At 49.2% G+C, this 27,604-nt stretch overlaps 1 protein-coding gene across 1 annotated transcript; it reads right to left on the bottom strand.

The window, feature by feature from the left end:
• Positions 1–5,930: 5,930 nt before the first annotated feature.
• Positions 5,931–11,587, bottom strand: ANGPTL4 (angiopoietin like 4). Its single transcript, XM_044254372.1, has 7 exons — positions 11,058–11,587; positions 10,771–10,881; positions 10,519–10,636; positions 8,260–8,373; positions 7,831–7,926; positions 7,461–7,742; positions 5,931–6,600 (listed from the first exon to the last, which is right to left on the bottom strand). Exons 1-7 carry the CDS (start codon positions 11,391–11,393, stop codon positions 6,419–6,421), a joined length of 1,239 nt encoding a protein of 412 aa, XP_044110307.1. The 5' UTR covers positions 11,394–11,587; the 3' UTR covers positions 5,931–6,418.
• Between the last annotated feature and the right edge of the window lie 16,017 nt (positions 11,588–27,604).

Raw genomic sequence — 27,604 nt, 5'->3', positions numbered from 1 at the left:
TAACCAGAGAGCTCTGTGGTAGTGATTTTTTATAACTATAATTATAATTATCACAGTTGCCTCCTAGACCTCATCCCTCCGTTGTCCAGCAGGCATCCCAGACACTAATTTGTCCTCTTTTCCCATATCCGCTCCTTCTTCTGTGACTCCATGTACCCCACGTTACTCCCGCCTCCATTTCCTCCCCTCCTCCTGCCCATCTCATAGCTGGAGGTCGTGGATTCTTCTCTCCTCCTCTTTTAGTCCCCTGCTTCTTCCTGCCCTCCCTTCCCTCAGTTGTCTTACTGTCTTTCTCCTCCCTCCTGAATTTCTGACCACTTCTCACCCCCACTATTGCCACTATCTCAATCCTGGCCCCAACATCACTCTCTGGACCTGAGCTGTTGTCTGTGCCCAGATTTCCGTGCTCTGCCCTCACCCCACACAGTCGGTTTTTTTCCACAGGAGCCAGAGGAATCCTTTTTTCCTTTTTTCTTTTTTTTTTCTTTTTAGGGAGGCTCTATGCCCAACACGAGACTCAGTCTCACCACCCCGAGATCAGGAGTCACACGGTCCACTGGCTGAGCCAAGCAGGAGCCCCAATCAGAGGAGTCTTTTAAAACATAAGTCAGGGCCCCTGGGTGGCTCAGAGGGTTAAGCCTCTGCCTTTGGCACAGGTCATGATCTCAGGGTCCTGGGATGGAGTCCTGCTCTCTGCTTGGCGGGGAGCCTCTTTCTCCTTCTCTTTGCCTGCTTCTCTGCCTACTTGTGATCTCTGTCAAACAAATAAAATCTTTTTTTTTAATTTTTAAAAAATAAAACATAAGTCAGATTGTCCCACTCCCCTGTTTAAAAATCTTTCAATTCTTCCTTTAATAAACATTTACCGAGCTCCTACTAAGTGCCAAGCAGCGTTCTAGGTGCTGGAGATGCAGCATTGACAAAGACGAAGTCCCAGCCCTCACAGAGCTGGCAGTCTAATGGGGTCAGGCCAACAAGAAGCCAGTAAACAATCCGCACAAGATAATTTCAGAATGGGAGGAGGGCAGTGAGGGGAATAACTTGGATTATGTGATGATGGTGACACTCCTTAGCTAGGAACCCAGGGAAGGCATCTTGGGGAAGGTGGCATTTGCACTGTTTGAGGGAAGAGGAGGAGGTGATGGGAACAGCATTTCAGGAGGACACAAAAGCAAGTGAGAGAAACTCCGATGGGTCTGAAAAGCCAGGTGGCCATTGGGGCTGGAGAGTGGGGATCAGGGGCCAAGAGATCGGACAAGGTGAAAAAGCAAGACTGGAAGCCAGACCAGAGTGGACACTCCCAGGGACCTTGTCAGCACACTCCCGGGCAGTTGGCTTGAAGCCTTGCACATTCCCGCACAAATGCCCTCCCCACCCACCCCCAGCTCACCATCCTAGCTTCCTGCCCAAATGCTGCAGCCAGGTGGGGCTATTAAATGGTTCCCCAGTGAGCTGTACTTCCTGCCAAGGTCGCTAGATTTTGCTCTCACTGTGCCCTCTTCCTGGAATACCATCGTCCCACCTTCTCTGTAGGAATTTCATCCTTCTTTGAAACCTGACTCAAAAACAACCTCCACCCTGAAGCCTTTTCTCCTGTCTGGGTTAGCTCCTCTCCCCGCAACCCTCCAGGACAGCTCATAGAAATACTAGTAATGTTGACTAATGTTTATACGGTGAGCTAGGAGCCAGGCACTGTTTGCAGTGCTTTTCATTTACTGCTACATGAAATCCTCACAGTGCCAGGAGAACAAAAAGGGGTAGGGATCGGAGGGTGGGGTACCAGAGGCTCCCTGCCCCCATTTTCCAGATGAAGGAACTGAGGCCTCAGAGTTTAACAGACTATCTCTAGTCAACTAGAAGAACGATGAGGTTGAAGAGTTCCAGATCTGGAATTGGACGGGTCTGGATTCCCTACCTGACTCTTGTTTGGTTCCCAATCCTAGTGGTTATTTTGTTGTTGTTGTTCCTGGGATGGAAGAGGTGGTGATGACAGGGGAACGGAGAGGGTTGGGGAGATAAGCTCTCTTGGCAGAGGTTGAGAATTAAGAGGGCAGAGGTGAGGGAACCCCCTACCACCCCAACCTACCTAGAAGGCACATCCCACCACCTTCAGGCACAGTGGGCTCAAGAGAGACTCTGCAAGCCAGCCTGGGACAGGACACCCCCAGACAAGGAAGCTAGAGAAGGTCTGGCCTCCAAATGAGGAGTTCATCACCCACACTCAGCCAGGGTCCCAGCGAAGCTACTGTGTCCCCAGCCCAACCAGGAAGGAGTCACAGGACCAGAAAAGCACCAGAAAAGGCTTTTCCTTTAGCAAAGGAGGCCCCCACTGCTTTCCCAAGAACATTTAAAAAAACATATTGCAAAGATATGTTTTCCTATTAAAACAGCAGCTGGGGCTCAGGACTCAGACAGATGTTGTTTTTCCCAAACATGTGTCCTGGAGACAAGGCATCACATCATGCCAGACCACATGAAATGAGTGGCAATTTAAGGCAGTGCATTAAAGACCGTCGAACTACTTGCTGAGAAAGTTGTATCTTTTTCCCCATTTCTCAAGTATTATCTATCAAGGAGAGAGGCTTGCTCTCTTTTGCTCATACCTCTTGAACAGTTTTCTACTGCTCATCTCCCTTTCTTTTTTTTTTTTTTAATTTTTAAAAAGATTTTATTTACTTACATGGTGGGGGTGGGAGCAGAGAGCACGAGCCAGGGGGAGAGGCAGAGGGAGAAGCAGATGCCCCACTGAGCAGGGAGCCCAGTACAGGGCCCAATCCAGGAACCCTGTGATCATGACCTGAGCCAAAGACAGACGCTCAACCAACTGAGCCACCCAGGTGCCCCTCATTTTTTTTTTTAAAAGATTTATTTGTTTATTTGTTTATTTGAGAGAGAGAGAGAGAGAGAGAGAGAGCAGACAGGGGGAGGGGCAGAGGGAGAGAGAGTCTTAAACAGAATCCTCCACACTGAGTGTGGAGTGCAACGTGGGGCCTGATCTCACAAACCCAAGATCACCACCTGAGCCAAAACCAAAAGTTGGACACTTGACTGACTCCGTGCACCCCCTCCGGATGCCCCCCATCTCCCTCTCTATACAGAGCTCCAACACAGGCTGAGAGCCTGCAGAAGACAACAGGATCAGTTTAGAATTTTTCTTGCCCATGTTTAATCGTGAATTTTTAACATTTCGAGAAATGAAAAGAATCGTGTAGAAAATATCTAGATTCCACTATTAACATTTTATTTTATCACATATCCGTCTCTCTGTCCACCCACCCAACACTCTGATGAATTTCAAAGAAAGTTGAAACTTTAGAGGACTCATTAATGTATGCCATGGTGATTATAGTTAGTACTTGAAAGTTGGCTAAGAGAGCAGGGGTTAAATGCTCTCACCACAGAAAAGAACAACTAGGGTGTGATGGAGGTAACCGCTCGCACTATGGGGGTAGCCATTTTACAATACATACATGTATCAAATCAATGCATTGTACACCTTAGACTTACACAATGTCTTATGTCAGTTGTATCTCAATATAGCTGGAAAAAATAAAAATGAAAAAAACTTGAAGACATCAGTCTGCTTACACTTGAGCACGCATATCATTAACTAGAATTCAGTATTTGTTTATGGCTCTTTTTCTTTTTTTTTTCCTTCTAAGGTGAAATTTACATACAATGAAATACAACCTTAATTGTGCAATCCCAGAGACAGAGGCATATAGCTTTATGGAGGAGTAACCCACCTCTATCAGGGTTCAGAACATCACCATCACTGGAGAAGCCTGCCTCATGCCCCTTCTCAGTCAATCCCACCCATCTTGCCAGGGTCTCAGCCACTATTCCTAGGTGTTTCTCCACCCAAAGTGGTGGCCTCATTTTGGACCTTCAGCTATAGGCCAGCCGGCCGATCTGTAATATGGAGGGGCTTTGAAGGTAAGCATGGTGATGCTAGGAATCTTTTTGTTCACTAGAGTATCCCAAGTAAGGGCTTGGGATGTAGTAGAATCTCAATAAATATTAGTTGAATATATATATAATGTCCAACTTACAGGATAATTTCTGCAGATGTGGTTAAAATGGGAAGAATTTATCCAAAACACTGAATGAATGTACACACTAAAGCTGCGGTGCCCAATACAGTGATCATTATCCCCTGTGGTTGTCAAGCCCATGAAATATGGTTAGTCCGGGCCTTCTGGGTGGCTCGGTGGGCTAAAGGTCTGCCTTCAGCTCAGGTCATGATCCCAGGGTCCTGGGATTGAGTCCCACACTGGGCTCCCTGCTCAGCGGGGAGGCCGCTTCTCCCTCTGCCTGCTACTCCCCCTTATACACGCTTTCTCTATGACACATAAATAAATAAAATCTTAAAGAAAAAAGTTAATAAAAAATATGGACTGTCCCATTTGAGATGTACCTTAAGCATAAAATAAACGCCAGGTTCCAAAGAGTTGATATTAAAAAAAAAGTGTATATGCTTTAATACAATATTAATATTATATAATAACCTGTATTATTTAATATATTAATGACTTGTACATAACTCCCATGTTGAAAGGCAATATTTTGGTTATACTGATAAAAATACATTTTATTTTTTTTATTTTTTTTTAGAGAGAGAGAATGCATGTGAGGGGCCAGGGAGGCCAGAAGGAGAGGAAAAGAGAGAATCCCAGGCTAAACATGGAGATGACATGGGGCTCAATCCCACGACCCTGAGATTATGACCTGAGCTGAGATCAAGAACCGGGTGCTGAACCAACTGAGCTACTGAGCCACCCCAATAAAAACACACCAATAAAATTCATTTCATAGATTTCTTTTTACCTTTCTTTTTCTTTCTTTTCTTTTTTTTTCTTTTTCTTTCTTTCTTTCTTTTTTTTTTTTTTTTTTTTTGGAGAGCGATGGGAGGAGGGGCAGAGGGAGAGAGAAAAAACCTTAAGCAGGCTCCATGCCCAGCTGGGCCCACTGTGGGACTCCATCTCATAACCCTGAGATCAGAGCTTGAGCTAAAATCAAGAGTCTGATGCTTAATGGACTGAGCCACCCAGACACCCCTCTTTTTGCTTTTTTTTTTTTAACCAACAAATTTTTTTTTTTAAGCTTCAAGTAGTTTTTTTTTCTTTAAGTTTTATTTATTTGATGTAGAGAGATCACAAGTAGGCAGAGAGGCAAACAGAGAGAGGGAGAGGGAAGCAGGCTCCCCGCTGAGCAGAGAGCCCGATGTGGGGCTCGATCCCAGGACCCTGAGATCATGACCAGAGCCGAAGGCAGAGACTTAACCCACCAAGCCACCCAGGAGCCCCATATATATATATATATATATTTTTAAGATTTTATTCACTTATTTGCCAGAAAGAGAGCACAAGCACAGGGAGGGGCAGTGGGAGAGGGAGAAGCAAGCTCCCCACTGGGCAGAGAGCCTGATGTGGGTTCCATCCCAGGACCCTGAGATCGTGACCTGAGCCAAAGGCAGATGCTTTAGTGACTGAGCCACCCAGGCGCCCCGACTTTATTTTTTTTTTTAACTTTGTTTTTGGGTGTGTGTGTGTGTGTTTGTTTAACATGACCATTAGAAGAAAAATAAAATTCAACATGTGACTCACATTATATTTCTATCAGATGGCCAGAGGCTAAGAAGTTCACTGTGATTCATGTGTGTAAGTATGATCACGAAGGGGCTCTCATTTCCCCCATTATCTGCTTCCAGAAGGATCGAATGAGGGTTTTAGTTCTTTTGAAAATAAAAATTGAGACACACGTTGCGAAATCATGAGCAAAGGAAATTAAAATCAGTTGTCAGGTAGCAGGACTAACCAGCGCTGTCCTCAAGAAATCTGGGAGTGTTCACCCTCTATCCTGGGAACATATTTCTGTGGACTTTGAAACTGCCCACTTTTTTAAAAAACAAACTGAAGAACAAAGAAGAATGAAATGTTCTGAGGTTGCTTTTATTACAAGGATTTTGTGAGCTCCGCCCGGACACCCCGGGCGCTGGGTCATGGCAGAGCACCCACACACCGGAGCACGGTGAGGGCACTGGGTGCCCATGGGAGCCCTGGTCCCCCAGTCAGTCAATGTGACTGAATCCGCCTTCGAGGGCTGGCCTGGCTGCCCCCAAATGGTCCCTCCAGGTCCCCGACTCCTTACGCGGGACAAGGAGTAGGTCTCAACGGCCCTCAGTCTCACGCTTCCAGGAATCTGTGCCCTGTAGCCCTACAGCTCTGTCCTCAGAGGATATCACCTGCAGCTCCCCCACTCGGAAAAGGGGGCATCTCCACTCGTGAGCTGCTTCTCGTCCACGAGGCTCCAGATGGCCCCGTCTTGAGCCCCCGGCGAGGCAGGGAGCGGCCACATGCCGGGCCAGAGTCAGAGTCACTATCCTCTATGAGCCTGAGACCAGGCCCCAGGGAGGAGGCTAGGAGGCCGCTTCAGTCTCTGTGGGCCGGATCAGCATCGTGGTGGCCTGTAGTGGGTAGTAACGGCCCCGCCAGGTCTTCCAGAAGATGCCCTTCTTACGCTGCTGCCGCTGGTGTGGGATGGAACGGAAGTACTGGCCGTTGAGGTTGGAATGGCCACAGGTGCCAAACCACCAGCCACCTGGTGGGGTCCGAGAAAACAGAACCTGGTCAGGCTGGGGTCCTCGTGCCTCCGCTGGGGCTGGGATGGAGAGGAGGCTAGGGGGCGGACTTTACAAACTTTAGAGGGGAAGACATTTCTAGTGTCCGGAGGTTGTGACGAAGGCCCCCCCACTTCCCAGAACTACAGCTTTCATGCCTGTGACTGTGGCACATTCCTTCTCTGTACCTGGCACATGGCAAATATTTATTTTATTTTTAAAGGATTTTATTTATTTGACAGAGAGAGAGAGAGAGCGAGCACACACAAGGGGAGCAGCAGGCAGAGGAAGAGAGAGAAGCAGGTGTCCTGCTGAGCAGAGGGAGCCCAGTGCGGCGCTCGGGGCTCGCTCCCAGGACCCTGGGATCATGGCCTGAGCCGGAGGCAGATACTTAACCGATTGAGCCACCAAGATACCCTAATGGCATATGTTTATTAAAGACTTTCTACGATCATTGTCCGGCTCATCAATTTATATATTAGACTGACCCACATGAAATTACTGGTTTTCCGTCATTTTTTGACCCACCAAAAAGCGGCCTCACGATTTTACTTTACAGGGCCTAGGCTCTGCCTCTGATTTCATTAGAACAAAACAAGGTTTATCTTGGTGGGTTTCTCACATGCCAGCCACTATCCCATGAATGTCATCTCGAAATAAGCCTATGGAGCGGGCACTGGCTACACCCATTTTAAAGATGGCAAACTGAAGGCAGAGGCTAAGTCAGCAGAGAATCGGTGGAATTTGGCCTTGAAGACAGGACAGGGACGCAGAAAGGGGGGCAGGGGAGGTCTTGCCCTTGAGGTACAAGGCAGCATGGGGAAGGGCAGAGCTTGCTCACCAGAGAGGATCTTGGCACAGTTCTTGTCCCCACGGAGGTCGTGGTCCTGATCCCAAGTGGAGAAGGGCAGGGAGAGGCCACTGGGCACCACAGTGGTGGCCCCCAATTCACTGGCCACGGGGGCTGTAAGCTGCAGGCTGTAGGCGGTGTCCTCACCGCCCAGGTGGACGGGGAACTGCAGGGACTCGGCGTTGCCCTCCCAGTCATGCAGCTGCACGGCCAGGCGGCTGCCGCGGTCCCCCAGGATGCGGTGCACCTTCTCCAAGCCCAGCCAGAACTCACCTACCAGGGAGAGGCCGATCAGCGAGACAGACCCGTCTCTACGCCCCCTCCTGCCCCCAGTGCCTCTGGCCCCACTGGAAATACCCACCTTGGGGGTCTCCAAAGCCAGTCTTGTAGGCTTCCCAGGGCTGGTTAAAGTCCACAGAGCCGTCCTGACGTCTCTGAATTACAGTCCAGCCTCCATCTGCCCAGAAAGGTGACATGTCGTCAGGAGGACCCTGCTGGCGGGGGATTCTGACTCCCCACCTGACTCTCAAACCCCAAACTGCCTCCAAATCTGGAAAGGGCAATGTTGCTTTCATACAGCCCAGAAGGACTGGAGGAAGATGGTTAAAGGTGGGCTGGCCACTGGGCAAGGGGCTCAGCCTTGAGCATTGATTGTCCCAAGGACCCAGTGGGGAGAGAGGGGGCAGCAGAAATCTAGAGGGCTCTCGGGGCCCACGGAACCTCAACAAGGGGTAGTGGTGGGGAGACACATCTGACAGAGAGATGACCCCAGGAGGCCCGTGAGTCCTACCTGAGGTCATCTTGCAGTTAACCAGGAAGGGCGGGGACTCCTGAGGCTGGATCTGGAACAGTCCACTCTGTCTCTCTCCCTCGTCAAACAGCTCTTGGCAGTCCCTGGGCAGCCCTGAAGGGCAGGCAGAGAGAGGAGCAGGGAGAGTGAGGCAGGAGGGTTCCCAGGAAACAGGCATGTGAGGGGCTGGGCAGTGGGTGATGGGAACATGAGGGGGCAGTCCCAGGTTCACAAAGGCTCCCTCCTGCATGGTCCCTGAGTCATCCTCCCTCCTCCCACAATGCCCTCCGACCTCCAGCCATACAGCCTTCCCCGCCCCACGCACCCTCCTGCCACAGGGACTTTGCACATGCCAGTCATGCTGCCCAGGGCCCTCTTCCCTCAGGCCTTTCCTGCCTCCTTCTAAAGATCCTGGCTTCTAGAAGGGATGCCTTTCCTGACTCCCAGACCAGGCCAGTCTCCCAAAAGGAACACTGATGATTTCCCACTCCCAACACCACTAGGGTCATCTGGTGGTCTCCCCGCCACTGAATGAGGATAACATGGGGCCACGGACAGAGTGGCTCTTTGCCCACAGTCTGGCACCAGTGCCCAGGTTGATCCTAGCCCACAGCAGGTGTTTAATAGAGACTGGAGGAATGACTGAGTGAGAAGCTGGGCCAGAGTGGGGAAGGGGGAAGGGGAGCCAAGCAGAAGTAGCCCTGCTTTGTCAGGGGAGGGCCTGCATGGGGTTTGCAGGGGTGGGTTTCCAGGAGGGTTTCCCCTGGGTTTCCAGGAGTGGAAGGATTGATGAACGGAAGAGAAGGAGGGGAGGAGGGAGAGGGGGCTCCGGAGGTCCAAAAGCTGGGGAAGTCCCACCCCCAGCCCAGCCAGGAAAGTAGGGGAAAGGTCGCCAGAGGGAGGGGGAAGTCCACACTGGAGGAGGGGGGTGGAGGGGGGGATGGGGCAGGGCCAGCATGACTGGAGACATTTTCCGGCCCCTGAAGCAGCTCCCCTTTCCCCTACTTTCTTCTCTTCCAATCTGGACGGCACCCGGCCAAACCACCAATGTGGCTTCCATTAACACCAGCTGTTTGTCTCTCCAGCTCTGAACCTTCCCCTACTTGGCAGGGCTGAGCCCCGAGTCTGGGAGTCCCCAAACCCATGCACCCCACAGCTCACATCCCCCAGCCCAGACCTATCCTGCTGGCTAGCTCCAAGCCCCTCCCAGGGGGGACGGTTGGGAGGGTACCCTGGACCCTGACTGGCCTGGGATGGAGGAAGAGTCAGCCAGGGAGCTGGTGGGTGGGTAGGGGAGGAGGAGCTCGCCAGCTGAGAGGGCTGCCAGCCAGCCCCAGCCCCAGCCCCGGGGTGTGAAGGGGGGAATCGGAGCTCTCACTGTCGGCTGCACACAGCTCTCCGTGCCAGATTGCGGTGATGGGACAGGAGGACTACAGGGAAGCCAGTGGCAACGGGAGCCCTGAATTTAGGGGGGGGGACAGAGAAACCAGGAGCGGGGATCCTGGGCCAGACACACAGACACATGCTGCGGGAGGAGATCTGGGGCGATCTGGGATGCGCAATAGAGGACCCAGAACTTGTGACAGTCGCAAAGGCTCATTCTTAGCAGGAATGGGGGAGAAGGAAGTGGGGGGTGATCAGAGACTTTGGGACCAAGAGAGAGGTGAGGGACCGAAGTGTGGGTCAGGAACCCTGGATTTGTAAGAGATTCAAGAGTAAGTGGTGTGTCTGGGCAGGGACGTGGAGGTTCCCTGCCTTTGCCCCCCTCCTAGATCTGCACTCCAAGAGACCACAGAGCGCCCAAGCTCAGAGCCCCCATCCCAGGCAGCCATCACCAACCCGAACTCCAGGATCCCTAGCTAGCACCCTCTTGTCCGCCACTGTGCCCTCAGAGGAGGTCCCAGCCTTCAGGAAGGTGTCCTTTCGCTGCAACACCCCCTTCCCCATGCCCCTGCAGCTCTGTTTCCTCCTGAACCCTCTTTCCCAACCCCTGCTCCAGCTATTGGCCAGTGAGGCTTTGGGGAGAGCCACTGGAAGGAAGAAGGATGGGGTGGCCTGGCTGGTCAGGGGCAGGGATGAGGTGGGATGTACCCCCATCAGCCCTTTACCTGAGAGACAAGTGAGCCCCCAGGAACCCAGAGCTGGGGCCTTTCCTCTTTCTAATAAGGTGGACCAGACCAGGAGGGGGACAGAAATGGCGTGGGGGGGGCGGTTGGGGGCGGGGGCTTGCCAGAGGACAGCAAAGGACCGGACACTCACTGCGCAGGCGGCTGATATTGTGAGCGGGGTCCCCGAGCTGCACCGTCTTGGGAAGCCTCTTCTTCCTGGCAGGCTTGGCCATCCCGTGGTCCAGGTGCGTGGGGGCCAGAAGACCCACCTGGGCAGGACAGGAGGAGAATATCAGGTCTGGCGGGCTCCCTGGGCTCTAAGCTGCTTAACAGGCCTCCAAGTCCACACCCACAGAGGTTTCGAGCTTCGACCTCCTGCCCCACCCGGGGCAAGCATCAGCACCTGGCTTTGCAGATTCTGTATTTTCAGGTGCTGCTTCTCCAGGTGCCGCTGCTGCTGGGCTACCTTGTGGACGAGTTGCTCAATCCTGCTGTTCTGAGTCTTGAGCTGAGTCTGGGAGAGCGGGAAAACAGTGGTGAGGACCCGGTCTAAGGCGGCAAGCCTCCCCATCCATCCCCTGGTCCCTCTTTCCAACTCTCCGTCCCAGGGAAGCACGGACGCATCCCCCTCCCAGTCCCCACCGGTCCCACCGTTTAAGACCCGCGGGGGAGAAGCAGGAGCACCAGTACCTGCAGGCTGCGGAGAGTGTCGGGGACAGCTTCGCCACTGGGGCCCGGACCCTCGGGCGCGCGCGGGGGCGCGGCGGACCCCCCGGAGTCCTTGCAGGCTGCCCCGCAGGCGCTCAGGCGCCGCTCCAGCGCGCCCAGCTGCCCCCGGGTGCGCTCCACGTGCTCGCGCAGCCCGTGGCCGAGCTGCAGGAGCCCGTGCGCCAGCACGTTCACCTCGTCCCAGGACGCGAAGCGCGGCGGCGCGGGAGGGGGCGCGGGGCGGCCCTGCGCGCTCAGCAGCCCGGCGGTGGCCGCACACAGCATGAGGGCTGCCGAAGCCGTCGGAGCGCGGCGCATCCTTCCGGGGGTGTCCTGGACTCGGGGACGCCGGGGCTCGGGAGTCGAGGGCTGGAGACGCGGCGGCCCTGGCGGAGACTCACTCACAACGGAACCTCGGATCACAGCCTCAGGCCCTTCGGGTTTGGTTTATCCCCGCGACTCCCCCTCTTTTAAGGCAGAGGGAATGGGGAGCCTCGGAGGCGGGGCGGAGGGAGTGCCGGGGGCGGGGTTCTGTGCTCCCGGGGCCGGCTAGTTCTGCGTGTGGAGGGGCGCCCTGGGGGTGCAAAGCTCTAGCTCCTCCCCGCCAGGCCTTGGAGGATCTTCTCCGCCGACCTTGCGAGACGTAACTCTCCGCGGCCCCCCTTCCAAGCGCTGGATCTCAAGCCCTCCACCGCGCACCCGCTGCGCTCAACGGGGACCCTCGGGGCTGGGGTGTCCTGCGGACTCTGCTTCCCAATTCAGAAGCTGGGGAGAGGGCGGAAAGAGACGAATAAGGGCGGGCCCGGGTGCGCTGGGTCCAGCAAGGCCGGGCATGGAGCCTGGGACCCCTCCAGCACCCCCGCCTCCAGAGACTTCCCGGAGAAGAGAGCAGCCGAAGGCCCCGGGCTGGACCCCTGGGGAGCCGTCTCTGGGCTCCCACGCTCCTTCCCGCTCACGGATTCATCACTGCAGATGTGTTCCTGGGATCGTCTCACGTCTCTCATCGCACTTCCCGCAACTGAGCGCCCTAAGGCTGGCCCCGGGTCTCTCTTGTTCACCCTCCAGCTCGGGGCTCACTCCCCAGTCTTACCTCTACCCCAGGGTCTGTAGTGTCGTCGGTCTTGGCCTGTATCAAAGCAGACACCTCAGAACAGCAAGAGCTGATAGAGGAAAGAAGGGCTCCTCCTGCTCATTCATTCATTCAACAAACAGTCCTGTTATCGGGGAGTAATTCCCAGGCTACTGGAGAAAGCCCAACACTCAGCCTGGGGTAGGAGGCAAGGCTGGGACAAAGGAAGCACTAAGTGTGGCTGTGGGGCTGGACCATGTCCATTCCGAAAGTCCAAGCATTCATTCAACAAACATTTTTTTTTTTTTAAGATTTATTTATTTTGAGAGAGAGCGTGCCAGCTCGTGTTTATTCCCGAGCCAGGGCTGGGGGAGAGGCAGAGGGCGAGAATCTTTCCAGCCAACTCCCTGATGAGCCAGGAGCTGGATGGAGGACCAGATCCCACCACCCCTAAGATCATGACCTGAGCCGAAACCGAAATCAGTCGCTTCACTGACTGAGCCACCCAGGCGCCCCTCATTCAACAAACTTTGACTGAAGTCCTCTCCCTCCTTCCCCACCAGCCCCATCTACCCTGTCAGGAAGTTGAGGCTGGCAGAGAAAAGCTTGTGTGCCAGGAAGAACCCTGGGCAGGTTGGCTTGGAACTCCAGCAAGAACAGGGTTGACTCAGCAGGGCTGGAAGCCAGCTCAGCCTCTGGAATCTGAAACTGCATACCCTGGGGCTGACGTGCGGGTCAAGACTCATGCACTTGGCCCAGCCCCCGGGCCAGATGCCAGGCTGGCTGATCCGGGGTTAGCCGTGACAGGCAGATGGGGAGGACAGGAAGGAGAGTCTTTCTGCTGCAGGGAGTAGATCCAGACAGCCACCATCTGCTCTGGCAGCCGGCCTGCCCATCCCCCAGGCCCTGGCCTCTCTCCCTGGGTGGGTGATACAGGTGTCGGGGGTGCTGTCTTCCCTCCCGGCTTCTCACTCTGAGAGAAATGATCAGTTACTTTCTCAACCTGATGATGCCCTTTTGGGCTTTGTCCTCTGGGCCTCGTTTCAGAGGGCACAAACCATGCCAAAAGTTCTTAGAGGCACCTACTGTGAAGGTGCTATGAGAAAGAATTTGTCCAGGGGCCCCAGGAGCTGGCTATACGCGGGGTCTTTCAGCTCTGGACAGCATCCTAAAAAATCGCCCCCCCCCAGGGGCACCTGGGTGGCTCAGTGGGTTAAAGCCTCTGCCTTCGGCTCAGGTCATGATCTCAGGGTCCTGAGATGGAGCCCCAGGGAGCCTGCTTCCTCCTCTCTCTCTGCCTGCCTCTCTGCCTACTTGTGATCTGTCAAGTAAATAAATGAAATCTTTAAAAACAAACAATCAAAAGCTGCCCCCCCAACATCCCTCTGATCCAACAATGAAACAGTCCACGCCCCCCCATCCCCCACCCCGCCCCGCCACCTTCTCAGTTATTTCTTGAGTACCTGCTGTGTGATAGATTCTGTACTGGGGCCATAATGGCAGGTAAGACACTCCTATTCCCCATGTCAGCTCCTCTGGTCAAAGCAAATAGCATCAGGAACGCAACACGTGGCCTTGGATCTCTCACCAAACCAGGGAAGCAGTGAAATGGACTGTTTTTTTTTTTTTTTTTTTAAGACAGATTTTTTTTTAAAGATTTTATTTATTTATTTGACAGAGATCATAAGTAGGCAGAGAGGCCCGCAGAGAGAGAGAGGGAGAAGCAGGCTCCCTGCTGAGCAGAGGCCCGATGCGGAGCTCGATCCCAGGACCCTGGTATCATGACTTGAGCTGAAGGCAGAGGCTTTAACCCACTGAGCCACTCAGGCACCCCTGGACTGGTTTTTGTTTGTTTGTTTGTTTGTTTCTTTGTTTTTGAGATTTCATTCTGGCACAGTACATGGTCTCATGAAGTGTATCTTTCCATCTGTGTCTCTAGAACCTAGGTTACAAAGGGTCCCTCTGTCCCTCTTCACTAATCTCCAGTCTTCGGTCTTCTGGGGGGTGGGACAGTCTGTCTTCAGAGAGACCACTTATAATCAAAATAGCAGCAAACACCTACTGTGTTCTTAACATAATGCTCCTATTATCCTAAAGTGATTATGTATTCACTGAATCCTCATAGCAACTTCAAAGGAGTTAAGAGCTATTATTATTCTATTTTATAGACGAAGACACAATATAAGATTAAGTCCTTGTTGAAATTCTCACGATGATCTGGACAGAGCTAGGAATTGACACCGGGCTAGCGGACTCACAACTGTGTTCTTGGGAGCCGCGATATGCCGCTTTGTTCATAACAGCTCTGTGATTCTTGCCTCCTGTCACCCGTGCCCTTACATCCCTGTGGTGTAACCAAGAGGATGTTATCGAGATGATGGTGCGAGCAACTTCCTAGGTCAGATCATGAAAAACCATGTGGCTTCTGTCTTCTTGATTAGATCAGTTACTCTGGGAGAAGCTGGCCTTCATGCTGTGAGGACACTCAAGCAGCCCTTTGGAGAAATCCACAGGGTGTCATGATGAACTGGCCCCCTCCCCCACAAAGGTCAACATCAGCCGGTTGCCAGGCAAGGGAGCTATTCTGAAGATTGATTGTTAGAGAAAGGGGGGAGGGGCAGAGGGAGAGGAAATGGAAGCCGACTCCACACTGAGCGCAGAGCCTGAGGTGGGGCTCGATCAGGACCTGAGCCAAAATAGAAAGTCGGCACTTAACCGGCTGAGTCACCCAGGTGCTTGTAAGGGGGTTATTTTGGAAGCAGATCCTGTAGCCCCAGTCCAGCGTCCAAATAATGCAGCCTCAGCTGATACGTGTTAGCAACGTCATGAGGCACACCCCCAAGCCGGATCCAATGTGCAGCTAACTCAATAGATAGCTAATACCATAGCCAATGACTTTTCGTCCCGCTCTATGCCCGGGCACTATTTTAAGTATTTTACATACATTCATTCACTTAGTATGCCCTATGAGGTTGGCACGGTCCTGTTTTAACCTCCGTTTTATTTTTAAAGATTTTATTTATTTATTTGACACAGAGAAAGATCACAAGCAGGCAGAGAGGCAGGCAGAGAGAGAGGGGGAAGCAGGCTCCCTGCTGAGCAGAGAGCCCGATGAGGGGCTTGATCCCAGGACCCTGAGACCATGACCTGAGCCACCCAGGAGCCCCATGTATTTTTTTTTTTAAGATTTTAAAAATTTATTTATTTGACAGAGAATGAGAGAGGGAACACAAGCAGGGGGAGCAGGAGAGGGAGAACCAGGCTTCCCATTGAACAGGGAGCCCTATGTGGGCCTTGATCACAGGGTCCTGACCCGAAGGCAGCCACCCAATGACTGAGCCACCCAGGCACCATTACTCTCCATTTTAAAGAAGAGGAGGGGCATCTGGCTGGCTCAGATGGTAGAGCTCAGGACTCAGGACTCTTGATCTCAGGGTTGTGAGCCAAGTCCCATGTTGGGTGTGGAAACTACTTAAAAAAAAAAAAAAGAGCAGAATGTTCTCTCTCTCTTTTAAGAAGATTTTATTTATTTCTTTGACAGAGAGAGAGGGAATACAAGCCAAGGGAGTGGGAAAGGAAGACACAGGCTTCTTGCAGAGCAGAGAGCCTGATGCGGGGCTCAATCCCAAGACCCTGGGATCATGACCTGAGCGGAAGGCAGATGCTTAATGACTGAGCCACCCAGGTGCCCCAAATTAAAACAGAAGTTTTTTGTTTTTTTTTTTAAGATTTTTATTTATTTATTTGTCAGAGAGAGAGAGAGCAGAAGCAGGGGGAGCGGCAGGCAGAGGAAGAAGCAGTCTCCCTGCTGCGCAAGGAGCCCGATGTGGGACCTGATCCCGGGACTCTGGGATCATGACCTCAGCTGAAGGCAGACGCTCAACAGACCGAGCCACCCAGGCATCGCCCAAAAACAGAAGTTTTAAAAAGTTAAAGAAGAGGAAACAGGCACAGAGAGGTCACATGACCTGAGAGAGGCTGTGGGAGGGGGCTTGTCTCCTGGGAAGACTGGGAGCTATTATTGGGCTTAAACCAGCAACAAATGTGGTTGTCTCCTCCCCTTCCCCCTCCCCCCCTCCTCCCCCTCTCCCCCTCCTCTCCCTCCTTCCAGTCCTCCCCCCTCCCCTTCTTCTTCTTCTTCTATTTCTTCTTCTCCTTCTCCTTCTCCTTCTTCTTCTTCTTCTTCCTCTTCTTCTTTTTAAGATTTTATTTATGGGACACCTGGGTGGCTCCATTGGCTAAGCGTCTGCCTTCGGCTCAGGTCATGATCCAGCATCTTGGGATGGGCTCCCTGCTCAGCAGAAAGCCTGCTTCTCCCTCTCCCTCTGCCCCTGCTTGGGTTCCCTCTCTTGCTGTGTCTCTCTCTGTGTCAAATAAATAACTAAAAAATCAGAAAGGGAGCAAGAGAGAGGGAGAGAGAGAGCACCAGCGCAAGCGGGGGAAGTGGCAGGCAGAGGGAGAACGAGAAGCAGGCTCCGTGCTGAGCGAGGAGCCCAATGCGGGGCTCAATCCCCGGACTCCTGGATCGTGACCTGAGCAGAAGGCAGACGCTCAGCCAACGGAGCCCCCCAGGCACACTTGCAAACTGTATTCTGTTTTGAGTTCTGTCAGGGGCTGACAGTGGGCACAGTTAATGCCAGCCCCTGAGTTACAATCCTGTCACCTGCCCACATTTGCAGAAGCCGTGGCCCCTCCGTCCTTTCTCCTCTGGCATCCACTTCACCCCTTGCCCATGTTTTAGGCACAGACCTTGCATGATCCTACACTGGGGTCCCACTGGCCGAACCCTGCCTGAAGATAGATATGCTTGCTTGGGTTTGGCCAGAATTTTGAACATAAGGAGCTTCCTAACAAAAATCTAGATTTTTGGTTTCCTTGCAAAACTGGAAGGACCAGCAAGGGTGGTCTGCAGTCCTGCCCATTTGCAATGGGGCCAGAGTGGATGGGAAGCTGTCTCTTTGGCCAGAGCAAGCCTTCCCACCCTGTGACTGCCGTGGGACACAGTCCCTTTTATGCTCTGTCTTTTGCACATCCCTAAGGGCTTTGGTCATTGCCTTTGGGCTGGTGATTTTCTGTCGCCAGTGCCAGCCTCGGACCTGGGCAAGAGGGACTTCTATGAGGGCACTGCACTTAAAGGGTGAACTCCCCCCGCCAGCTGAGAAGTCGTGGGAGAAGGGATGTGTTTACTGGAGCTTACAGACTCCTTCTAGACCAAGGGTACAGTGTTTCCATTTAGTGTGCTGAAAAAGTTCTGCAACCATGTAATGATGATGGTAGTACATGGTGAATGTACGTAGCTGAATAGTATAGTTTAAAATGGTTAAAATGGGGGTGCCTTGGTGGCTCAATTGGTTGAACGTCTGCCTTCAGCTTGGGTCATGATCTCTGGGTCCTGAGATGGAGCCCCACAGTCAGGCTCCCTGCTCAGCGGGGAGCTTGTTTCTCTCTCTCTGTCTGCCCCTCTGCCCTGCTCATGGTCTCTTTCTCATGCTCTCTCTCTCTCAAATAAATAAATAAATAAAATATTTAACTTATTTATTTTAGTTAGGTCACCCAGGGCCCCAAATAAAATAAAATCTTTTAAAAAAATTTACATTTTGTGTATTTCACTACAGTAAAAAAAAAAACAAAAACAAAACTAAACTAAAAGAAATCTTGATAAGGGGCGCCTGGTTGTCCCAGTTGGTTAAGTGTCTGCCTTCAGCTCAGATCATGAACCCAGGGTCCTGGCATCGAGCCCCACATCCAGGCTCCCTGCTCAGCAGGAGGCCTGTGTCTCCCTCTCTATCTCCAGCTCCCCCTGCTTGTGTTCTGTGTGTGTGTGTGTGTGTATGTGTGAAATAAATAAATAAATATTAAAAAAAAAAAAGAAATCTTGGTAAGACAAAAAAGAAGTAATAAAAAAAAAAAGAAGTAATAAATCAACCTGGCCTTTTATATAATGCTGAGGATATATTTAATAAATATATTTAATAACAAGGATAGGACATATTTTGTTATTTGACAACAGATAATTAGGGCATTATTTTCCTATTATGGCTGTGTAACAAACATTCTCAGAACGTAGGGGCTCACAACCACATTCAGGGGACTTGGAGAGGGTGTTCGTTCCATTGGGGGTCACCCAAGAGTCGCCTGAGCCCCACTGGGAACGGATGATCCAAGGTGAACCCTTGGTGTCTGGCGGCCAGCTGGAGCTATGGGACCGGACCCCTCGTTCTCCTCTATAGGACTGACTGAACTTATCTGGTCAACACAGTGTTGCAAGAGACTAAGACCCAAGATCCAAGATGTGGGTTTTTTTTTTTGAAGATTTTTTTTAAAATATTATTTATTTATTTGACAGAGAGAGATCACAAGTAGGCAGAGAGGCAGGCAGAGAGAGAGGAGGAAGCAGGCTCCCCGCTGAGCAGAGAGCCCGATGCGGGACTCGATCCCACGACCCTGAGATCATGACCTGAGCTGAAGGCAGCGGTTTAACCCACTGAGCCACCCAGGCGCCCTTTTTTGAAGATTTTATTTATTTATTTGACAGAAATAAATGTGACAGAAATCATAAGTAGGCGGAGAGGCGAGCAAAGAGAGAGAGGAGGAAGCAGACTCCCTGTTGAGCAAAGAGCCCGATGCGGGGCTTGAACCCAGTACTCTGGGATCATGACCTGAGCCAAAGGCAGAGGCTTTAACCCACTGAACCACCCAGGCGCCCCAAGATCCAAGATGTTTTAAGCCTTGGCTTGGGACTCCTTTGCTGATGCCCCAGCAGCCAGCGCCACACAAGGGCATGGGTACCACTATGAGTGAAGCACTGGGGAAAATTAGTGAACACCCCCACCCCTGCAGTTAACTTGATGTCAAACTTCACATATTTTTTTAAAGGTTTTTATTTATTTATTTGACAGACAGATATCACAAGTAGGCAGAGAGGCAGGCTCCCTGCTGAGCAGAGAGCTGGATTCGGAGCTCGATCCCAGGACCCTGGGATCATGACCTGAGCTGAAGGCAGAGGCTTTAACCCACTGAGCCACCCAGGCGCCCCAAACTTCACATATTTAGATAAATGGTATATGGACCTCCATTGGTACTCTTGCCCTGGAGATGTTGGGGGGGGGACTTCTCCATGGCACTTGGGACTCCATGCAAATCAAGATCCTGGCATTGCCATCACAGAGATCCCAGGTCTGGGGGCCAGAACCAGCACTGGCTCACTTCATATGTTCTGCAGATGTTGGTTACCTATCATGTGCCAAGGCCCTGTGCCATCCAGTGGGGATACAACCCAGGGCAGGTCGGCACAGTCCTGTGCTCAAGACTTCACAAATCGGTAAGGGACCAGGGCCCCGGGTTGAATTACCTGCACAGAGCTGAGTTGAAGTCACGTTGTTACCACGTGGCATTTTGCAGACATCTGACTAAATATGCGTTAACTTTAATATTGCAGATCTTTTTTTTTCTTCCCAGATTTGAAGGTATGTTTTGTTTTCAAATCCTACATGCTTTTGTAGGGGCTTAAAAAGAACTTACCCTTTAGACTCTTTCTGGAAAAGCTTGCCCTAGGAGACAGACCCCATCACCCTGCAATTTCTTTTTTTAAAAATTTTCAATTCCGAACTAACTTCAGCTTATAGAAATGTTGCAAGAAGAGGTCATAGACTTCCTGTATACTCTTCATGGAGATTTGCCAATTGTTAACTTACTACACTAGATTTACCATTCTAACGATCCATAAATCCCATGTAGGAATAGATACAGGGATGGAATACACACACACACTATATATATATACATATATATGTATATATATATATTTATATAAACACAAAAATATTTTGAGAAATGAATACATCAAACATTTACGGAGAGAGACACATGTATAATACACACATGTAGAGAGCTACATAACATACAAAGAGATATATAACATACATACATACATAAATATATATAATACACATATGCAGGGACATATTAATACATACAGATACATACATAGCACAAACGCTACATGTATATGGAGAGAGCCACATTTATGTACAGAGACACGCACATACATACACATGATATATACACGGAATATATTAGCCATGCCCATAAATACAAAACACACATGTAGATACAGATATGGATATAATAAGCAGGCACAGAGGGAAAAAGAAAGGTGACATATACTCTTTCACACACATGCACACACACATTGATTTTTTTCTGAACAGTGTGAAGGTGTGTTGCACACACAATGTGTGGCTCTGCCTTGGGCTTGGATCTTGTGCCGACAACAAGGCCACTCTCCGGGGCTCCGCAGCACCGTTCGCAACGGAAGGAAATGTGACCCTGACACATCGCCATTATCTATTCTATGGTTCATATTCCACCGTGTCCTTTCCAGCTGGTTTTCTCTTGGGATCTCATCCAGGATCACACGCTGCCTTTGGTTTCTGTGTCTCTTCAGCCCCCCGTCCCCCTTCATCTGGACCAATTCCTTGTTCCTTTTTTGTCCTTCAGGGCATGGACATTTCTGAAGTCTCCACACCGGTTATTTATAGAGGGTCCCTTGCTTTGCATTTGTCTTCCTCTTGATTAGACATTTTTTGGGCAGTGATATTTTGTCCTCCTCTGTGTATATCAGGAAGCACGTGATGTCCGTCTGTCCCTTGCCAGCACTGTTTGCTGTGATTTTTTTAAAAAAGATTTTATTTATTTATTTAACACAGAGAGAGAGAAGGATCACAAGTAGGCAGAGTTAGGCAGAGAGAGAGGGGGAAACAGGCTCCCTGCAGAGGAGAGAGCCCAATGCGGGGCTCGATCCCAGGACCCTGAGACTATGACCTGAGCTGAAGGCAGAGGCTTAACCCACTGAGCCACCCAGGCGCTCCTGTTGTGATTTTTTTTAATTTATTTTTTTGTTGGGGGCATAACTGATATATAACATTATGCCAGTTTCAGGTATACAACATAATGATCCAATATTTGTATAGGTTGCAAAATGATCACCACTATATGTCTAATTACCACCTGTCGCTCTTCATAGTTACAAAATGTTTTGTCGTTGTTATGAGAACTTTTAAGATCTATTGTCTTAGCAGCTTTCAAATGCTCACTACAGTATTATTATTATTTTTAAAGATTTTATTTATTTATTTGACAGGCAGAGAGGAAGGCAGAGAGAGAGGAAGGGAAGCAGGCTCCCTGCTGAGCAGAGAGCCGGATGCGGGGCTCCATCCCAGGACCTTGGGATCATGACGTGAGCTGAAGGCAGAGGGTTTAACCCACTGAGCCACCCAGGTGCCCCTATAGTATTATTAACTATAGTGACCAAGCTGGATGTTACACCCCAGAACTTATTTATTTTAGAACTAGAAATTCGATTGAATAATGATTATTTTAACTTTAAATTTAATACTGGATGGTCAGTCATGCAGGAAGCATGTGAACCTAGCACAGCCCAGAAAAGGGACCAATCCCACGAGGCAAGCCTTCCTGGGGCAGAGGCCCAGAAGCTGACAGATACTAAGACCAACCAGATGAAGAGGGTAAGGAACGCATGGCTCAGGTTGGAGGGAGAGCATGGAAAATGCACTCTAGCCTGGGATGCATGCCCAGTCCCTCCCAGACAAACCCAGAGGGACACTGGGGTTGTTTATGTGGACACCCCAAGGGAAGCTGCTGGCCTCTGTCCAGGGAATGGCCCTCACCATCTCCAGCTACTGCTCATGCCCTTTCCTGCCAGCCTCTGGTCACAGCCATGTCACCAGGAATAGTCAGCCGCAGGACAGGAGGCTCACAGGCTCAGAGAAAAAAAGGATGAGTCAGATTGTGGGTTGGTCCCCAGAAAGGAATGGGGCAGGGCACCCATGGGCACCCTGCCTCAGAGTTCTCCCAGCCTGGGAGCTGTGTGCATGTGAACCTGACAGTCAACAGCTCTCAAATCACTAAGGAAGGAGTAATAACCATAAACGGCCCCTTTATTGAGCGCTCATCTCTGTACCACTGGGCCCGTGCATGGCCCATGTTACATCATTCTCAGATCAGCCCTGAAAGGACAGTGTTCCTTTCCCTTTCCGACTATTGGGAAGACTGAGGTTCAGAAACATTCAGATACTTGGCAAAAGTCACACCGCTTGGAAGGGCCAAGATTTTAATCTAGTTCTTTCTAGTTCCAAATCACTGGATTTTTTTTTTTTTAAATCTTGCCCCTTTTTTGGTAAATGACAGTTTTGAATGCGTAATGCATTTACACTGCACCAAACCCAAAAAAGTCTAAAAAGATGCTGGAGAAGTCCCTTTTTCCTAATACTGTGTCAACACAAAACTTTGAGAATGTTTATCTATCACTTTTCAGGGGTTTTTGGTACGTTTAAATATCCTCATTTAAAAATTTTTCTGGACATGGACGCCTGGTGGTTCACTCGGTTAAGCGTCTGCCTTTGGCTCAGGTCATGATCCTGGGGTCCTGGGATCGAGTCCCACATCAGGCGCTCTGCTCAGTGGGGAGTCTGCTTCTCCCTCTGCCTACTGCTCCCCTTGATTGTGCTCTCTCTCTTTCTCTCTGACAAATAAGTAAAGAAATTTTTAAAAAAGATTTTATTTATTTATTTGACAGAGAAAGATCACAAGTAGGCAGAGAGGCAGGCAGAGAGAGAGGGAGGGAAGCAGGCTCCCCGCTAAGCGGAAAGCCTGATGCGGGACTTGATCCCAGGACCCCGGGATCATGACCCGAGCCAAAGGCAGAGGCTTTAACCCACTGAGCCACCCAGGTGCCCCAAAGAAAATCTTTTTAAAAATAAAAATAAATCAGGGCATCTGGGTGGATCTGTGGGTTGAGCCTCTATGTTCGGCTCAGGTCATGACCTCAGGGTCCTGGGATTGAGCTCCACATCGGGCTCTCTGCTTGGCCAGGAGCCTGCTCCCCTCCTACCCTCACCTGCCTCTCTGCCTACTTGTGATCTCAGTCTGTCAAATAAATAAATAAATAAAATTAAAAAATTTTTAAATAAAAAATTGTTATAGACAGAACGTTTGTATTCCCTTACAATTCACATGTGGAAACCCTAAGCCCCCAGTGTTATGGTACTTGGAGATGGGGGCTTTTGCAAGTGATTAGGTTATGAGGGTGGGACCCCAATGATGACAGTGTCGTCCTTATAAAAAGAGACACAGAGAGAATATATGTGAGGATGCAGTGAGAGGTTGGCTGCCTACAGGCCAGGAAGAGAGCTCTTCCAGGAACCAAATCTACCAGCACCTTGATCTCGGACTTTCCAGCCTCCAGAACTGTGAACATTAAGTGTCTGTTGTTTAAGCCACTCAGACTGTGGTATTTTGCTGTAGCAGCCGAAGATGACTAGTATAGCATGCTGAAGTCGAATGACATGGCTATAATTTGGCATGTTTCAAGGGCACAATGTAATTGACACTGACATATATATATGCCCGTGAAACTAACACCATAATCAAGGTAATGGACATATCTATCACACACAAGCTTCCTTTTGCTTCTATCTATCACACACAAGCTTCGTGGTGCTTCTTGGGAATCCTTTCCACTGGATTCTCCCTCTTTCCTGTGTGTACTCGTGACTTGCTTCCTGTCCCTACAGAGTATGTTGTTTTTTTTTTAGAATTTTATATCAATGGCATCAGATAAAACGCACTCTTTTTTTGGTTCGGCTTCTTTCACTCAGCATGTTTACTTTGAGATTCATTCCCATTGGAGATCAATAGTATATTTATTTTGGGGACACCTGGGTGGCTCAGTGCGTGAAGCCTCTGCCTTTGGCTCAGGTCATGATGTCAGAATCCTGGGATCGAGCCCCGCATCGGGCTCTCTGCTCAGCAGGGAGCCTACTTCCCCCTCTCTCTCTGCCTGCCTCTCTGCCTACTTGTGATCTCTCTCTCTCTGTCAAATAAATAAATAAATAACATCTTTTAAAAAATAACATATTTATTTTTAATGATAATATGGATAAACCACAGTGTCTTTATCCATTATTCTGCTGAAGAACATTTGGATTGTTTTCCTATGAATAAAGTTGCTATGGACATTTATGGACAAGATTTTGATTGGGCAATACTTTCATTTCTTTTGGTGGAATTTAGAAAAATTTTTTTAAATTTATTTGAGAGAGAGTCTGTGCATGCGGTAGGGTCAGGGCAGAAGGGGAGGGATAAGCAGACTCCCTGCTGAGCAGGGACCACCCCCCCCCCCCCCCCCGCCAATGCAGGGCTCAATCCTAGGACTCCAGGATCATGACTCAAGCCCAGGGTAGAGGCTCAACAGACTGAGCTACCCAGTTGTCCCTGCGGGGATTTTTTTTTTTAAGCTTTTATTTCTAAGTACTGCCTACACCTGACATGGGGCTCTAATCCACAACCCTAAGATCAAGAGTCACATGCTCTACTGACTGAACCAGCCAGAGGACTCAGGAATCTTTTTTAAAATTTCATATTTTATTCATTTTTATGTATTTATTATTATTTTTTAAGTAATCTCTACACCCAGTGTGGGGCTCAAACTCTGACCCAAGAGTCACATGCTCTACTGACTGAGCCAGGCAGATGCCCCTAATTTCAGATTTTAATTTTAATTTCCCTGGCACTCCTCTTGCTTACTGCTCAGTTCCCCTCATAAAATCACTGTCAAGAGTTCTTTCTATCCTTCTTGTGTTTATTTAGACAGATATAAGGGATCTCTCCAAAAGCTCTTTTTACAGAGAGGATAGGGTAGCGCACGTACTGTTTTGTATCTTTTTTCACTTGACATAAGTCTCAGAGGTCTGATCAGTCATTTTTATGGGTATATAATATTCCATTTATGTTTGTACTATAATTTATTTAACTAGATCTCTAATCTTTTGCTACTACAAGCCGGGCAGTACTAACCTTGCAGATGACCATTTTGCACTTGTGCAATTAGACCTTCAGAATGAATTTCCCACAGTGGAATTACTGGGTCAGAGGGGATGTATATATTTGTGATTTTGACAACCATTACCAAACTGCTCTCCCTGGAGTCTGGCCAGTATGGGCTGCCCAACAATGTATGAGAGCACTTATTTCCCCCCCAGCATGGTCAATGGGGCGTCTTACTAAACTTCTGGGCTTTTGCCAATCTGATCCAGATGCAGAAAATGGCATCTCATCATTTAAGTATCATCTTAGTAGAAGGTTATCTTAGTACAAGATTATCTTTTCAAATGTTTAATAGCCATTTATATTTCCTTTATCTTTTTTGGGGGAAATTGGTTTGTCCTTTTTCTTCCAAATTTCTAGCAGTTCCTTATCAGTCAGACAGATTGTTTCTGGGATACGAATTACAAACTTTTTTCAGTTTATATATATCTATATCTAATTTCAATATATGAACTATATATGTGCATATATCATTTATATATATATAAATTTATACTTAATATATAAACATATCATATATAATATATAGGAATATATTATATACAAGTAAATATATAATTTTTTCAGCATATCTATATCTGTATCTATATATTTATTTATTTATTTTAAGTAGGCTCCACACCCAATGTGGGGCTTGAATTCCCAACCCTGAGATTAAGAATTGCATGTTTAGGGCACCTGGGTGGCTGAGTCGTTGGGCATCTGCCTTTGGCTTGGGTCACAGTTCCAGAGTCCTGGGATTGAGCCCTGTGTCAGGCTCCCTGCTCGGCGGGAAGCCTGCTTCTCCCTCTCCCACTCCCCATGCTTGTGTTCTCTCTCTCACTGTGTCTCTGTCAAATAAATGAATTAAAAAAAAAAAGAATCGCACGCTTTATCAGCTGACTCAGCCAAGTGCCTCTTTGCTCTGAAAAAATATATATATATATTTACATATATATGTATATGTAAATATATATATATACACACATGCATATATGTGTGTATATATATGCATGTGTGTGTGTACACACACACACACACACATATATAATTTTTTTTTTGGTGCAAAAAGGTGATTTTATTAAAGCATGGGGACAGATCCCAGGGTCAGAAAGAGCGGCTGCCTGCTCTGAATATATTATTTGCCATAGAGAAGTTTTATTTCTGTGTGAGAAAGAAGAAACTTTTTTTTTTTTAATTTCTGGGTTTTAAGTCACAGAAAATCTTACTTTTGCAGGATAATTCTCCAGTTTTTGGTTGAGCATTTATGGTTGTATTTTTATGCATAAATATTTGACTCAAACCACAACATTTAAAAAATATCATCTCTACGCGCGAAGTAGAGTTGGCATCCAACTCGGGATCCCAAGAGCGAGAGCAGGGTGCTCTCTGACTGAGCCGGCCGGGAGCCCCCTAAGCAGAACATTTTAACACACTAGCTACACCACCTCCTGAAACAATGATTTGTTGCAACAGTAACACTCTGGAAACCACCAAAGTGTTCCAAAATTGGGCGAAAGACCTTGAGTGCAACATACTTTCAAACTGCAAGGTGATTTAAGGAAGCATTAGGGACCTGGGGGAAAAAATGTAAGGTGTGTTAAATGAAAAATCCAAACTGCGTAACCAGTGGCATTCCAATTTCTCTTTCCTTTTTTTTTTTTTTTAAAAAGACTTTATTTATTTATTTGAGAGAGAGAGAGAGAGAGAGATCATAAGTAGGCAGAGAGGCAGGCAGAGAGAGAGGGGGAAGCAGGCTCCCTGCTGAGCAGAGAGCCTGACACGGGGCTCAATCCCAGGACCCTGAGATCATAACCTGAGCAGAAGGCAGAGGCCCAACCCCCTGAGCCACCCAGGTACCCCTCCAATTTCTCTTTTTAAACATGTTTACAAGAAAGGACGCTTTGAGAGACACGCAAGCAGATGAATGACCTCCGGCAAGTTTTCTGTGGGCACATTCATTCATTCACTAGGATATTTACTGATGCTCTGTCACAGAGAGAGGAAGCGTGGACCACTAAATGGAAGTGTGCATCGCCACTGATAAAGTCGCCCTGCTGAAAAATCAAACTTGAAGATGAAAAAGCATCCAGAGCTCATTCACTGTCCAAAATAATAACAATGAGTTACCTGTGGCGTACAAGCCCTGGAAGTGTGGCCGGTCTAAGTTGAGATGTGCTCTAAGCAACACACCAGAGCTGGAAGACTTGGCTAAAAAAGAAAAGAAAAGAAAAGAGAAGAGTGTGAAATATATGACTATTTTTTAAAAGACTTTATTTATTTATTTGACAGAGAGAGATCACAAGTAGGCAGAGAGAGAGGAGGAAGCAGGCTCCCTGCTGAGCAGAGAGCCCGATGCGGGACTCGATCCCAGGACCCTGAGATCATGACCTGAGCCGAAGGCAGTGGCTTAACCCACTGAGCCACCCAGGCGCCCCTAAAAAGATTTTTTTAAAGATTTTATTTATTTATTTGACAGACAGAGATCACAAGTAGGCAGAGAGAGAGGAGGAAGCAGGCTCCCTGCTGAGCAGAGAGCCCGATGCAGGGCTCTATCCTAGGATCCTGGGATCAT

Source organism: Neovison vison, chromosome 6 (genome assembly GCF_020171115.1).
Source record: "Neovison vison isolate M4711 chromosome 6, ASM_NN_V1, whole genome shotgun sequence".
NCBI lineage: Eukaryota > Metazoa > Chordata > Mammalia > Carnivora > Mustelidae > Neogale > Neogale vison.
This window is presented reverse-complemented; position numbering and strand designations above follow the sequence as displayed.

Excerpts from the sequence above, each read along its gene's own strand:
- ANGPTL4 (XM_044254372.1), bottom strand. The coding sequence starts at position 11,393 with ATGCGCCGCGCTCCGACGGCTTCGGCAGCCCTCATGCTGTGTGCGGCC. Across the intron at positions 8,374-10,518 it reads CAATATCAGCCGCCTGCGCA|GGCTGCCCAGGGACTGCCAA; the intron begins GTGAGTGTCCGG and ends CCTGCCCTTCAG. Across the intron at positions 7,743-7,830 it reads TGGCTTTGGAGACCCCCAAG|GTGAGTTCTGGCTGGGCTTG; the intron begins GTGGGTATTTCC and ends TCTCCCTGGTAG.